Source organism: Macrotis lagotis, chromosome 1 (genome assembly GCF_037893015.1).
Source record: "Macrotis lagotis isolate mMagLag1 chromosome 1, bilby.v1.9.chrom.fasta, whole genome shotgun sequence".
NCBI lineage: Eukaryota > Metazoa > Chordata > Mammalia > Peramelemorphia > Peramelidae > Macrotis > Macrotis lagotis.
The window spans coordinates 930,528,744-930,542,150 of NC_133658.1; the positions used below are offsets into that span (position 1 = coordinate 930,528,744).

The 13,407-nt window shown below is 47.6% G+C and overlaps 1 protein-coding gene across 7 annotated transcripts in view; it reads left to right on the forward strand.

The window, feature by feature from the left end:
* Positions 1-2,955: 2,955 nt before the first annotated feature.
* Positions 2,956-13,407, forward strand: part of LOC141511889 (uncharacterized) — a 33,908-nt gene continuing 23,456 nt past the window's right edge. For 5 of the 7 annotated variants that reach the window (XR_012475430.1, XR_012475432.1, XR_012475431.1 and 2 more), the window contains exons 1-4: positions 2,960-3,038; positions 10,125-10,298; positions 10,813-10,939; positions 12,019-12,210. Coding sequence is in view for 2 of the 7 variants with exons in the window: in XM_074220885.1 (XP_074076986.1) it covers positions 10,221-10,298; positions 10,813-10,939; positions 12,019-12,210 (397 nt within the window). In the remaining 5 variants the exon portion in view is untranslated. The other 2 variants (XM_074220888.1, XM_074220894.1) reach the window with 2 other exon arrangements.

Below are 13,407 nucleotides of genomic sequence, written 5' to 3' on the forward strand. Positions count from 1 at the left end.
AAAAAATATCTTTGAGTTATAGAGTTATCAGTAGTATTATGGGATCAAAGGGTATGTATAGTTTTATAGTTCTTTGGGCAAACTTCCAAATTGCTCTCCAGAATGTTTGATTCAGTTCACATCTCTACAAACAGTGCTTTAGTCTCCCAGTTTTCCCACTGGGAAATGTTTATAACATTTATCTTCTTCATTTTTTGTCATCTTAAGCCAATCTGATTCTTGTGAAGTGTGAAAGTTGTTTTAATTGCATTTTTTTATTCAGTAGTGAATAAGAACATTTTTTCAATTAATACCAAGTAGCTGCTAGCTACTTGGGTTTGATTACTGCCATGCAAAGAACCATGACTCAGAATCAGGAATTCAGGTATGGAAAGAAAAATAAAGATTTATCAAAAGAAGTTACAATGCATAAGAAAATGATAGGCAGAGAGAGACAGAGATTAAAGATCAGTCAAGCATAGTTGACTGGGCCAGAGGGTCAGAGATGACAAACCCCCAGCAGAGGTCCAACCCAGATTTTTTATGGTCTCACCCCTTATCCAGAGGGCAAAAGGTGAATTCCCTTCCCCCTTACTGGACCCTGAATTACATGGAGGGTTGAAGCCTGAAGAGACCAGAATACAAATTTTACATTAAACAATGGTAATTGATTTAAATCTCAAGAGTAGGGAATCTCCACCCAATTTAACAATATTTCTTTTTTGTTTTAAACAAGGCAATGAGGTATAGTGACTTGGCCAAGGTCACACAGCTAGGTAATTATTAAGTGTGTGAGGCTGGATTTGAACTCAAGTCCTCCTTTATTGAGGGCCAGTGTTGCCCCTCAATTTAACAAGATTTAACAGCCTTTAAGATTAAAAATTTTGTTTCTGCTAGTTCACAGTTCTCTCTATCTTTTCTGTGCATCAATATGACTAAGATGGCTTTGATTTCTTTGTCTGAAAACTGCCTGTTTACATCCTTTGATCCTTCATCAAATGGGGAATGATTGTATTTTTTATAAATTGTCTCTCTTTTCTACATATTTATACTCCCTAGTGTTTTTAATAGGAATGGATGTTGTATTTTATTAAAGGCTTTTTTCTACACCTATTAAAATATTCATTTGAATTCTTTTGCTTTTGTTACTGGTGTAGTCAATGATGCTGACAATTTTCCTAATATTGAACTGACCCTCCATTTTTTTGGTAAAAATTTCACCTAGTCGTTAACCTTGTGACGTAGTATATAGAATAGATCTGGAATCTCTTTGCTAGTATGTCATTTAAAATTTGTGCATCAGTATTCATTGTTGCCTCTTCCTGGTTTGGACAGCAGCCCCATATTTGTGCCATAAAAGGAATTTGGTAGAATTCCAACCATTTTTCCAAATAGGTGATAAAATATTGGGATGAATTGTTCTTTAAAATGGTTGGTAGAATTCCCTTGTGAATTCATCTGTTCCTAGGGATTTTTTCGTAAGGAAGCTCACTGATGGCTTGTTCAATTTTTTTCCCCTAAGGTAGGGTAATTTAAGTATTCTACTTCTTCTGTTAATCTGGTTAATTTAAATTTGTGTGGATAGTCATCTATTTCATTTAGATTGTCAAATTTATTGGCATATAATCGGACAAAATATTTCTAAATGATTCCTTTAATTTTCTCTTCATTCGGGATAAATCCACTCCTTTTATTTTTGATAGCAGTAATTTGGTTTCCTTTTTTTTCTTTTCCTTTTTTTTAGAAAGATTTTATTTATTTTGAGTGTTACAATTTTCCCCCCTAATCTTGCTTCCCTCCCCCACCCCCCCCCACCCCAGAAGGCAGCCTGTCAGTCTTGACATTGTTTCCATGGTATACATTGATCCAAATGGAATGTGATGAGAGAGAAATCCTATCCTTAAGGAAGAAAAATAAAGTAGGAGATAGCAAAATGACAGAATAAGATAATGGCTTTTTTTAAAAAATCAAAGATAATCGTCTTTGGTCTTTGCAAAGACTCTGGAGTGGACAGGGGCTAAGTGACGCGCCCAGGGTCTGAGTCCACATTTGAAATCGTTTTCCTGGAGTGAGACAAAGGACAAGAGGCTAAATGTGACAAAGAAGGATTAGAGCGAAAGTCATAGACAGCAAACGCGGGAAATGACCTGCGCTTTCAACACACGAGCAGGTGCGGTCGCCGCTGGCGCAGGTGAGGTCGCCGCTGGCCCCGGCGAGGCTGGGCCAAGCCGCCGGCCGCGCCGTTAGAGGAGCTCGGAGCGGAGCTCGCCAGAGACGCGGCGGCGGCGCTCAGGCCTTCGGCCGCCCTGGGCCCGGCCCCGGAAGGCAGCAGAGACTGAGGGGCGGCCAGGGGGCGCGGTGGGCCGAGCCCCGGCCCTGGCGTCAGGGGGACCTGGGTGCGAACGCGGCCCCAGGCCCTTAGTCACCTCGCCGTGTGGCCTTGGGCACGTCACGGCCCCAGTGTATTATTTTTAAAAAAAGACTGAATCCGAGGCAGGGCCCGGCCGACGGCAGGAGGGCCTGAGTTCGAATCCAGCCTCAGACCCTCGGTAGGTCTCGGCTGTGTGGCCGTGAGCGAGTCACTTCACCCCACGACGGGCCGGGCAGCTCTGGGGGGCTCATCGGCCCGGGGGGCTCAGACGGGGGGGGGGGGGGGGGGGGGAGACGACCTCGACCCGGCAGAGGGGGCCCCGGGGGCGGCGGGGGCCCTCCTTGTGGACAAGGGGCAGCGTCGGCTCTCCGAGGGACCCCCCGCGCGACTGCCCACGGGCGGACGTGCACACTCCCAGACACACACGGACACTCACACGCGTACGCGCGCGCGCACAGTCACACACGCACGCGCGCGCACGCGCACAGGCCAGAGAACCTTCCCTCGCGGAGGCTCGGCCCCGCCCTCCGGCCTCCAGGAAGGCGGGGCCGAGAAGCCAGACGGCGCATGCGCCCCCAGTGGGCCTCCCCCCCCCGCTACACCGCGCCTGCGCAGGCAGAGCGACCACCCGCAGGCTTCTGGGTCGGTGGGGGACTACGGGAGCGTGATCGGAGAGGCCCTGAGGGAGGTGAGGCCGTGAGTGGGCTGTGGGGGCGGGGCGTGGGCCCGCAGCGGCGCCGGCCCGGGGCCCCCCCGTGTTCGCGTGTTTATTGCGCTGAGGTCCGGCTTGTGTTTGTGTGACCGGTGTGGGGGGGCCCTTGTGAAGGCCTCCCCGGGGGTCATCCTGCGTGGGCCTCGCCCTCGTGTGCACCCCGAAAGCCCCCATGGCCTTGTGTGTGCGTGCGTACATGTGTGTGCATGTGTGCGTGCCCGCTGCTGGCTGTGCCCCGCGGTGCGTGTGTGCACATGTGTGTACATGTGTGTGCATGTGTGCGTGTCCGCTGCTGTCTGTGTCCTGCGCTGCGTGTGTGCGCACGTGTGCACATGTGTGTGCGTGTCCGCTGCTGGCTGTGCTCTTCAGTGCGTGTGTGCGCACGTGTGCACATGTGTGTGCGTCTGTGTGCGTGTCCGCTGCTGTCTATGTCCTGCGCTGCGCGTGTGCGCACATGTGTGCACATGTATGTGCGTGTCCGCTGCTGGCTGTGCTCTTCAGTGCGTGTGTGCGCACGTGTGCACATGTGTGTGCGTGTGCGCGTGTCCGCTGCTGGCGCGCACGCGCTCAGGCTCAGGCTCAGGCTCAGGCTCAGGCTCAGGGTCAGGGTCAGGGTCAGGGTCGGCGCCGCCCTCCGCATCTCCTTGCCCAGCCCGCCTGACAGCCGGGGAAGCCGAGGCGGACAGGGCGGCTCGCGCGTGTCCGGGCGAGGTGGGCACTGCCCCCGGGGGGTCGGCGCCCCCAATGCCGGGGGGCAGCCTTGGCTCCGGTCCACACCAGAGGGACCCCCGGCCCCCTCAGCGCGCCGCCCCCCACGCGCCCCCACCGTGGGCCCGCGATGAGCCCGTGGCTGGTGACCTTGACGTTGGGGCTTATTCTGTCTCTTAGATGTGTGAGCGCCCACGACACGCGTGAAGCGCCCAGCCCGTGTCATGCCAAGTTTTTAATCTGGTGAAAGTCTTTTTACCTTGAACTGAACGCCGGAAGGCGCTTCCTGGCAGTGGGAGAAGGCGGCGGGGGCTGCACGCAGGTGATGGGGGCCGGCGCCCCGCTTCTCGTGGCCTCGCCTCCTCCGGCACCCCGCGTTCACATCCGAGGGGGCAGGGGCGAGCGGAGCCAACGCAGGATCAGCACCCACCCGAGTCAGGGAGGCCCGAGTTCCAGTCCGGCCTTAGACATTTACTGGCTGTGCCTTGGGGCCAGTCCCTGCACCGCTGCCTGCCTCAGTTTCCTCAGCCGTAGAATGGGAATTGTGAGACTCAAATGAGACCATGACTGTGAGGGACCTGGCACAGCGCCCAGCGCCCAGCGCCCAGCGCCCAGCAGGCGCTCATCAGTTACATGGAAGGCCAAGTGCTTAGCACAATGTCGGGGCACTACAGGGACCCCCATCCGCCTTTCTTATACCAGCTCATTTATGTGAGAACATTCCCCATTCTCCCCTCCCTTCCTCTCTCCCGTGTGCTCCTTCCCCTTCTTCCATTCTTTTGAGATCGCGAACACATAGCAGCATCTTCTTCGGATCCCGAGTCATCCCTGAGCAGGAGCCGAGGGACACAACGGGGAGAGTGCCAGACCCGAAATGGGGACGACTTCCAGAGGCCAAATCTGGCCCCGGGTGCTCAGTAGCCGCGTCCCCCCAGGCAGCTCATTTCACTCTATTTGCCTCAATTCCTCCATCTGTCACATGAGAAGGAAATGGTAAACTACTCCAGAATCTTTGCCACCAAACCTCAAATGGGGTCATGAAAAGTCAGACATGACTGAATAGCTGAAAATGACCCCAGATGAGGGCCACATAGGAGAATTAAACCTTTTAACCTCGTTAGGATTCCTTGCTCACGGTTATCTTTTTATGTTTCTCTTATCTCTTGTATTTGTTTTTTTCTAATTGGTTGTGGTCTTTATTACCAATGCTTCAGGGGCAGCTATGTGGCACAGTGGATAGAGCACCAGCCCTGGAGTCAGGAGCCCCTGAGTTCAAAAATGACCTCAGACACTTAATAATGACCCAGCTGTGTGGCCTTGGGCAAGCCACTTTACCCCATTTGCCTTGCAAAAACCTTAAAAAAAAAAAAGAATGCTTGAAATTCCTCTACCTTGTTAAAAAATACATTCTTTCCATCTATATACTTGTGTGTGTGTGTGTGTGTGTGTGTGTGAGAGAGAGAGAGACAGAGATAAATAGAGACCCATAGATATACACACCCACTACCCCGTTTTACTGGGTAGGTGATTCTTGACTACAAATCTGGATTCTTTTCCCTGTGGAATATCAGATTCCAAGCCCTCCACTCCTTCAACATGGTAGCTGCCAAATCTTGTGTGATCCTGACTGTAGCTCCTCAGTCCTTGAATCCTTTCCCTCCACCCGCTTGTGGGACTTCTAGATTCTGATCCCTTGGATTCTGCTCTGGAGCTTTCTACCCCAGTGAACCATCATGACCCTCCTTCAGTCCCTGGGCACCAGAATTCTGCCATTCTGTCCAAATACTGTCTCCAGGATCTGCAGGCCCCTGTCTGTCTCTCTTAGTTACCCTGCCCTGGAATGATAACTCATGACTTTTTTCTTGGCTTGCCTACTCAGAATTTGCTGTGGCACATTTTCTAACTTGTGGTGGGTGAACTCCCACTCCATCATTTTGACTCTGCCCCATCACGGATCATTTTGGAGGGGGCAAATTCTATTGAGTAAAGCCAGATTTGCAGAGAATTCCAGAGAGAGTGGGAGGAGAGAGCAGAGGCCCTGGTTCTTCTCTGTTTACCAAATAAGAAAAAAAAATTGACCTCTTTTTATAGCCAAGATAAATACATTCTCTTGCTTTCCTTCTCTTTCTCATTTCTTTTTTAAAAATGTGTTAGTTCTATCATTCAACCAGAATCCATTGATATAAATGATGTGAGATAAGGGACTAAATTATTTTCTTGCCAAACCATTAAATAATTTCCTTTAGGTGTTTTTTTTTTTGTTTGTTTTGTTTTTAGTTTTTGCAAGGCAATGGAATTCCAATCACTGTGTGCCAAAGCTTATTGTTAAGTGTCTGAGGCTGGATTTGAAGTCAGGTCTTCCTGACTCCAGGGCCAGTGCTCTATCTACTGTGCCACCTAGCTGCCTCCCCCCCCACCCCAGTTTCTTTATTGAATAATGAAACCTTATCCTGAGTTCTATTTTTTGTATGTTTACTTACCTAAACATTTCCATCTTTTTTGGTTCGATTTCTGGCTATTCTTTTCAGCTATATCTTATGCTTCTGTGACTCAATGGTTTGTAAGGTGGAGGTAGAATACTTCTTACTTTCCTCTTTTGTCTGTCCTTGTCCTGTCATTCATTGGTATCCTCTCCTTTTTTTCTCTCAATCCCCAGGGCATTGTCTTCCATTTCTCAGTGCATTTAGGCCCAAGCTCACAATAACCTTTTCTAGCCTAAACCTGGACAAATTTATTACCTGATATCAACTGGACCCTTACTGCCACCAGGCAGTAATTCTGTTCTCTGTTCTGCTCACTACTAAGGCTCTCCAAATACCTCTTCTCTCCTGGAGCCTCCCACAGCTCCCCCCTCCCCCACCCATTCAAAGCTCTCACTCCTACAGTATTCATAAAGTCAAGGTCATTCACCACCCTTGGCCCCTTTCCCTTCCTTCATCACTTACTTCCTTTCCTTCCTCCTCTCCATTTTTTCCTTTCCTCCATCTCTGCTGATGAGGTGACCCATCTCCTCCTAAGGGCCTCTTCTTCTTTTCTCATCTCTTCACCTCCCATTCCCCCTTGCCTCCCCACTTCCATATCATTGCAATAGTTCATTGTAATAAAAAAAAAAAAAACTTATGTGAAATATCTTGGACTATTCCCCCCTCTCCTTTTTCTTCCTCCCATTACATTTCCCTTTTTTCTATTGACTCCATTTTTACACCATATTTTATCTTTGAATTCAGCTTTCTCCTGTGCTTCAACTATAAAAGCTCCCTCTACCTGCTCTATTAGCTGAGAAGGTTCATATGAGTATTATCAGTGTCATTTTTCTATGCAGGAATACATGCAGTGCATCCTCATTAAGTCCCTTCTATTTCCCCCCTTTCCTCCAATCTCCATGCTTCACCTGAGTCCTGTATCTGAAGATCAAACCTTCTGTTCAGCTCTGGCCATTCCAAAAGGAACATTTGAAATTCCCCTGGTTCACTGAAAGTCCATCTTTTTCCCTGGAAGAGGACATTCAGCCTTGCTGGGTAGTTGATTCTTGGCTGCATTCTAAGCTCTTTTGCCTTCCAGTATATTATATTCCAAGCCCTACAAGCTTCCAATGTAGTTGCTGCTAAGTCCTGTGTGATCCTGACTGCAGCTCTGCGATATTTGAACTGTGTTCTTCTGGCTGCTTGTAATATTTTCTCTTTGACTTGGGAGCTCTGGAACATGGCTATAATATTCCTAGGGGTTGGTTTTTTGGGATCTCTTTCTCTGGGGGATTGGTGGATTCTCTCTATCTCTATTTTGCCCTCTGCTTCTAGAATATCAGGGCAATTTTCCTATAGTAATTCTTTGAAAATGATGTCAAGGCTCTTTTCCTGATCATGTCTTTCAGGTATTCCAGTAATTTTTAAATTATCTTTCCTAAGTCTGTTTTCTATATCAGTTGTTTTTTCAATGAGATGTTTCACATTTTCTTCTAATTTTTCATTTTTTTGTTTTGAAGTATTGATTCCTGATTTCTGGTAAATTCATCAATCTCCCTGAATTCTATTCTTTGTCTGAAGGATTTGTTCTCCTCAGAGAGTTTTCTTATCTCTTTTTCCATCTGGCCAGTTTTGCTTTTTAAAGCATTCTTCTCAATAACTTTTTGAACTGTTTTATCCATTCGACCTAAGCTGGTTTTTAGCATGCTATTTTCTTCAGCATTTTTTTGGATTTCCTTGACTAAGCTGCTGACTTCATTTTCATGTTTTTCCTGCATCTCTCTCTCCTTTCTTTTCCCAGTTTTTCTTCCAACTCCCTCATTTGATTTTCAAAGTCTTTTTTTGAGCTCTATCATAGCCTGAGCCCAATTTCTGTTTTTCTTGGAGTCTTTAGATGCAGGAGCTTGTGCTTCCTCATCTTCAGACTGAGTATTTTGATCCTTCTCATATGCAGGCTCATATGCAAAATATTTCTCAATAGTCTTCCTCTTGTTTGTCAGCTTGTTCATTTTCCCAGCCTGGGCCTGGTTTTGGGGTGCTTCCTGAGCTTTTGGGACACTCCCACAAGGGTCTCAGTGTGTGAGGCTCTGTCCTCCCTCCTGGTCTGTGAATGACCATAAGCACTCCCCTCTGCCACGGGGCTGAGGTGGGGGGGGCCTGCTGTTCTGTGGGGGGGCCTAGATTGCGATCAGGATCTGAATGTGGTCAGAGCCCCAGAGTCCTGTTTCAGGGGCAGAGGACAGAGCTCTGCAGTCTCTCTTCACTCCCCTCCCTCAGCTCAATGGGCTCCTGCCCTGGGGGCTCCTGCTTACCGGCTCCACCTGCTTCTGTTCCTGGATCTGGGCTGCTGAAAGACCAGGCTGCTGGCTGTGTGCCCCGAGGGCTGGGCTCCACGTGCTCGCTCTGGCAGGGGTACCCCGCTGTTCCCCCACTTTGTGCTGGTGCTCCCTGGGGTGCAGCTCAGGAGACTCCCCCCCTGCTGTGAGCCGTGGCTCCCAGCGCCCTGGGGCTGCCTCCGGGAGGCTGATGTTCTTTGGCTCTGGCGGGCCACCCCTCTGGCAGGCCGCCTCTCTAATCCCGGGGAGCAGAGCCTTTCTGCTCTTTTCCAGGTTACCTTGAGTAGGAGAACTGCCTCACTGGGTCCCTTTGTGGGTTCTGTCTCTCGAAAGTTTAGTTAGAGTCCTTAGTTTATGAGCTTTTATCAGAGAGCGCCTAAGACTCGATCCCTTCTTGTCGCCATCTTGGCTCCGCCCCCAACTATAAACATTTGTAACAAGGGTTTTCTTTTTCTTTCTTTTTCAAGAAGCAGGGAAGGGAGAGAAGATGAGGTTTAATTGATTGAAAAAAAATGAAATTTAATTTAAAAAAATTCACCTGGCCATAGCTGTGAAGAGGAACTGTTCTGATTTTCTTCTATTTTTTTATGGTATAAACTTTCAGATTCAAATCAATTGTCCATTTTTAGTTTATTATATATAATATATGGTATAAATTGTTTCTTTGAGACTGCTTTTCCAAGAATTGTTGGAACAGGGAGCCTATTCCTAGATAGTTTATGTATCCCACAGACTTCTCTAATTTGTTATGTCCATAAGAGAACTCATTTCTTTTCCCAAAAGGACAGTCTCCTTTTCTCTCCTTCATACCACTCTTGTCCCTGTCACCATGCTTCACCATCATCTTCACGGTGATTAACTCTGGGATCCTTGGTTTCCTTCAAGCCTCAACTCAAGCAGCATCTTCTCCAGGAGGCTTCTTGTGCTCTGCCCAACTACTAGGTCCTTGATGCCTCAAATCACTTTGTCCTCATTTTGTATGTCTTCTGTCTACACACACACACACACACACACACACACACACACACACTCAAAGAGTATAAATACCCTTCCATGTATTTGTGTTCACATATATGAACATACTGATATATTTCCATATATACATGTTGTGTCCTCTCATCAGAATGTAAGCTCTTTGACAGTAGGGACTTTTTCATTTTTGTCTTTGTTCTCCCTCACACGTAGCCACTGTCTACCATGTAGTAGGTGCTTAATGACTGCTTATTGATAGATAGTTTGTTCTTCCTGTCTCTGATCACTCCTCTGCCCCTCAAATGAGTGCCTCTGAGACTGTCCTAGAGTGTCTCCTCTTCCATATTTTCTCCCATGGATCTGTCACCTGGGTCTCTATCAAAGACTCCTTTATCGGGGCAACTCAGTGGTACAGTGGCTAGAGCCCCGGCCCTGGAGTCAGGAGGACTTGAGTTCAAATCCAGCCTCAGACACTTAAATATTACCTAGCAGTGTGACCTTGGGCAAGTCACTTAGCCCCATTGCCTTGCCAAAAAAACCCAAACAAAACAAAGACTCCTTTATTTATTTATATCTGACCCTAGGGGATGCCTGCATGCTGGTGAGTGTCCAAAAGAAGTCAGAGGCTGGAAAGTCAGACCACCTCCCTTCAAGGACTCCTCTATCACCTTACAGATCTGATGCCTCATAACTGTGCCCAGGAGGGAAGGCTTGAGGAGTCTGGAGTATGTATCAGAATCCCAGGGGCCAGTTCCCAGGTGAGTGACAGCCTGCCCCCTTCCCCCAGCTCAGACCCAGGGGCACCCTCCTGACTCCTGGAGGTCTGATAAAAGACTTAGGAATCATCCAAACAGCAAACTTTTTCACTTTACTCTGGAAATGGAAGACCAGAAGGGGAAGGGACTTCCTCTACATCCAAGGGCCTTGAGCCAGGGGAAAGGACTGACTTTGAAAACTAAGAATCGGGCTTCTTATCCCACCTCTGCCATTTCTGCTTGGGCCACCTCTGTGGGTGAGCCACATCCCTGAGATTCTGTTTCCTAATTTGCAAAATGAGGACATTGATGGAACTCCAAGACCACTGAGGTCCTTTAGTTGCCTGTTCTTGCTCCTCCCTTCCTCCAGAACACTACACATCCACTTGGTGCCCATTCTGGGTCATCTTCACAGTGCCAGTGTTTCCCCCTTTTTTCTTTTTTTTCCCACCCTTTTTTTCCTGGGCTCTCTTAGCATATGGTATCTGGGCCAGCAGGAATGTGTTTGTTGTTTCAGAAAGCAGTGACCTTCAGGGATGTGGCCTTGGACTTCACCTGGGATGAGTGGGGATGCCTGAGCCCTGCCCAGAGGGAGCTCTACAGAGATGTGATGTTGGAGAACTACAGGAACCTGATCTCCTTGGGTAGGGCCACCTTCCTCCCCCCACCCCCACCCCGGAATCAGGACCATAGAAGCTTCCATAGCTTGGAGTTTCTCTCCTAGTGAGTGGAAAAGGACCCCATAATATCCCTAACAAGCAGTAACACTATAGAATGATGGTGCTTCTGGGGGCCCTGGAGGTCATTCATTCCAGCTGTTTTATTTGATAGTGGAAGAAACTGGTTCAAAGAGAGAAAATGACTGGTCCAAGGTCAATCCTGCAAGAGAAGTTAGATTGGGCTTGGGCCAAGTCTATGCAGTCCCAGCCCAGAGCAGTTTTCAATGTCTTGTACTTCCTCTTTCCTCCCCCCATGGTAGAGATGCATCTGATTGGTCTCCTTCTCCTGGGTCTCAGGGTAGCCCTCCTATACAAAGACAGGCAAGAAGCAAGCCATGCCTGCCCTCAAAAAGCTTTCAATCTAAGGAGGGAAACAAGCCATTAAAGATGGGGATTTCTGGGGAAGCAAGGAGTAGAAGCTCATCCAGGAGCTGAAGGAAGGATGGCTGGTCTAGGTAGTCCCCAGAGTGGACACCCCTGGGAGGAAGTCACCACAGGAAGAAATGGAGTGAGATGGCCTTTGGTGAGAACACTCCCGGTGATGAGAAAATTCAGGATGAGAAAGTAGCTGAATCCTAGGGCCAAAGTTTGGAGTGTCAGAAGCACAGCCTAGAGGGACAAGGGGCCCATTTTATATTTGTGGAAGCTGAGGCCCAGGAGGACATGACTTCCTTGAAGTGGAGACCACATGATCAGCTGAGGGAAGGTTTTGCAAGAAACCAGCTTATGAGAAATGTAAAAGTCATGGTTTTAAGGAAAGGTTAGGCTGGGTCCAAAGTGAGCTCCCTTTCAAAGTATGACCTTGTCTGCTTTTTTTCATGGAACACACAATTGGATTATCTTAGTCTTAGATTGGTGGGGATTGTCGGCTGCTGTAACACTCCTTTGACCACCTGATCCCTGGGAGGGCAGGAGAGCTGAAAGGGACCTCAGTGGTCTTAGAGTTCCAACAATTTCCTCATTTTGCAAATTAAGACCCAACTTATTTTTTACCCCTTGAGCAGGGCTTCTTGGTCCCAAGCCAGATCTGATCTCCTGGTTGGAACAGGCTGAAATCTGGGATGCCCTGGGATATGTTGCAAGACACACCTGTCTACTTGAAGGAGAGAGAGTCAGGTGGCAGCCAAGAGCCAGGGGAAGGAGCACCTCTGCCCATAACTCATGTGTGACCATCTTTGAAGCCTTGAATGGTGCAGGTAGGTGAATGGAGGGCAGTGGTGACCCCAGAAGTGATTTCTCTGAACTCTGAAATTAAGACTGTCCCTAAGATACATGGATACATGTCTTTCACTTGGACTCTGAACTTATATATGTGTATGTATGTATATATGTATTATATATATATATATATGTATGTATGTTAGGTTTTTTTGCAAGGCAGTTGGGTTAAGTGGCTTGCCCAAGGCCACACAGCTAGGTCATTATTAAGTGTCTGAGGTCGGATTTGAACCCAGGTCCTCCTGACTCCAGGGCTGGTGCTTTATGTACTATACCACCTAGCTGCCCCTAGGAACTTATATTTTTAAAATATTTTAATAGCGGTCTTTCAATAGAATTGGTTTCCTTCATTTTCTTCTGTATTTTATGCATTTAAACTCCTGATTCTGAGGAGTTCCCAGCTTCTGTGCTCAAGGGGTCCAGAAGAAGTGCACCTTGACCAAAGGACAGCACAAAACTTGCCAGAAAAACTACCTCATTTGGTAATAAAAACACTTAGGCAAATCTTTTAATGACTCTGAGCCTTAGTTTGTCTGTCAAATGGAGGTCAGACAAAATGATCCGCTCCAGTTCTAACATTCACTGACCCTTGTTCCTGCTCCACCTTTGACATACATGTCATGGTTGGACAAGTCTCTAAAATGTCAGAGCCAAGAATGAGACTCTCTTGTTCTGTACATCTGGCTCATATAAAAGAATGTATTCCCCTCCTGTCTTCTTAAAGTTGATCTCCTTTACCTCCAGATCTCCCTTTCATGCCACACAAATCACTCTGTCTTAACTCCTCTCTCTGTGAGGAATTCAGCTCCTGCCTCCTTTCCATTCACTCCCTTAGTGATTAGGACATTTTAAGGCCTTGCTCTTCTCATTATTCTTTTCCCCAGCTTCATTATCATCACTCATCGTCTTTATCACCTTTTCATCATCATCATCATCACCATCTAGCAATTTTCTCTTCCTCATAGAGGGATCCATAGCTATTTCAAAAGATAGTGAGATGTAGAGTACACAGGTGGAGGAGCCAGATGCCTGGGCTCTTTTCTCAGATCTCTTATTAATTTTCTTTATGATTTTAGGGAAATCATGTTAACCCTTGGAACATCCAGTTCTAATGGACTAAAAGCTCAATGAATCCAGAGAATCAGAGAATTGGAAACAACCTCAGAAGCCCAGCT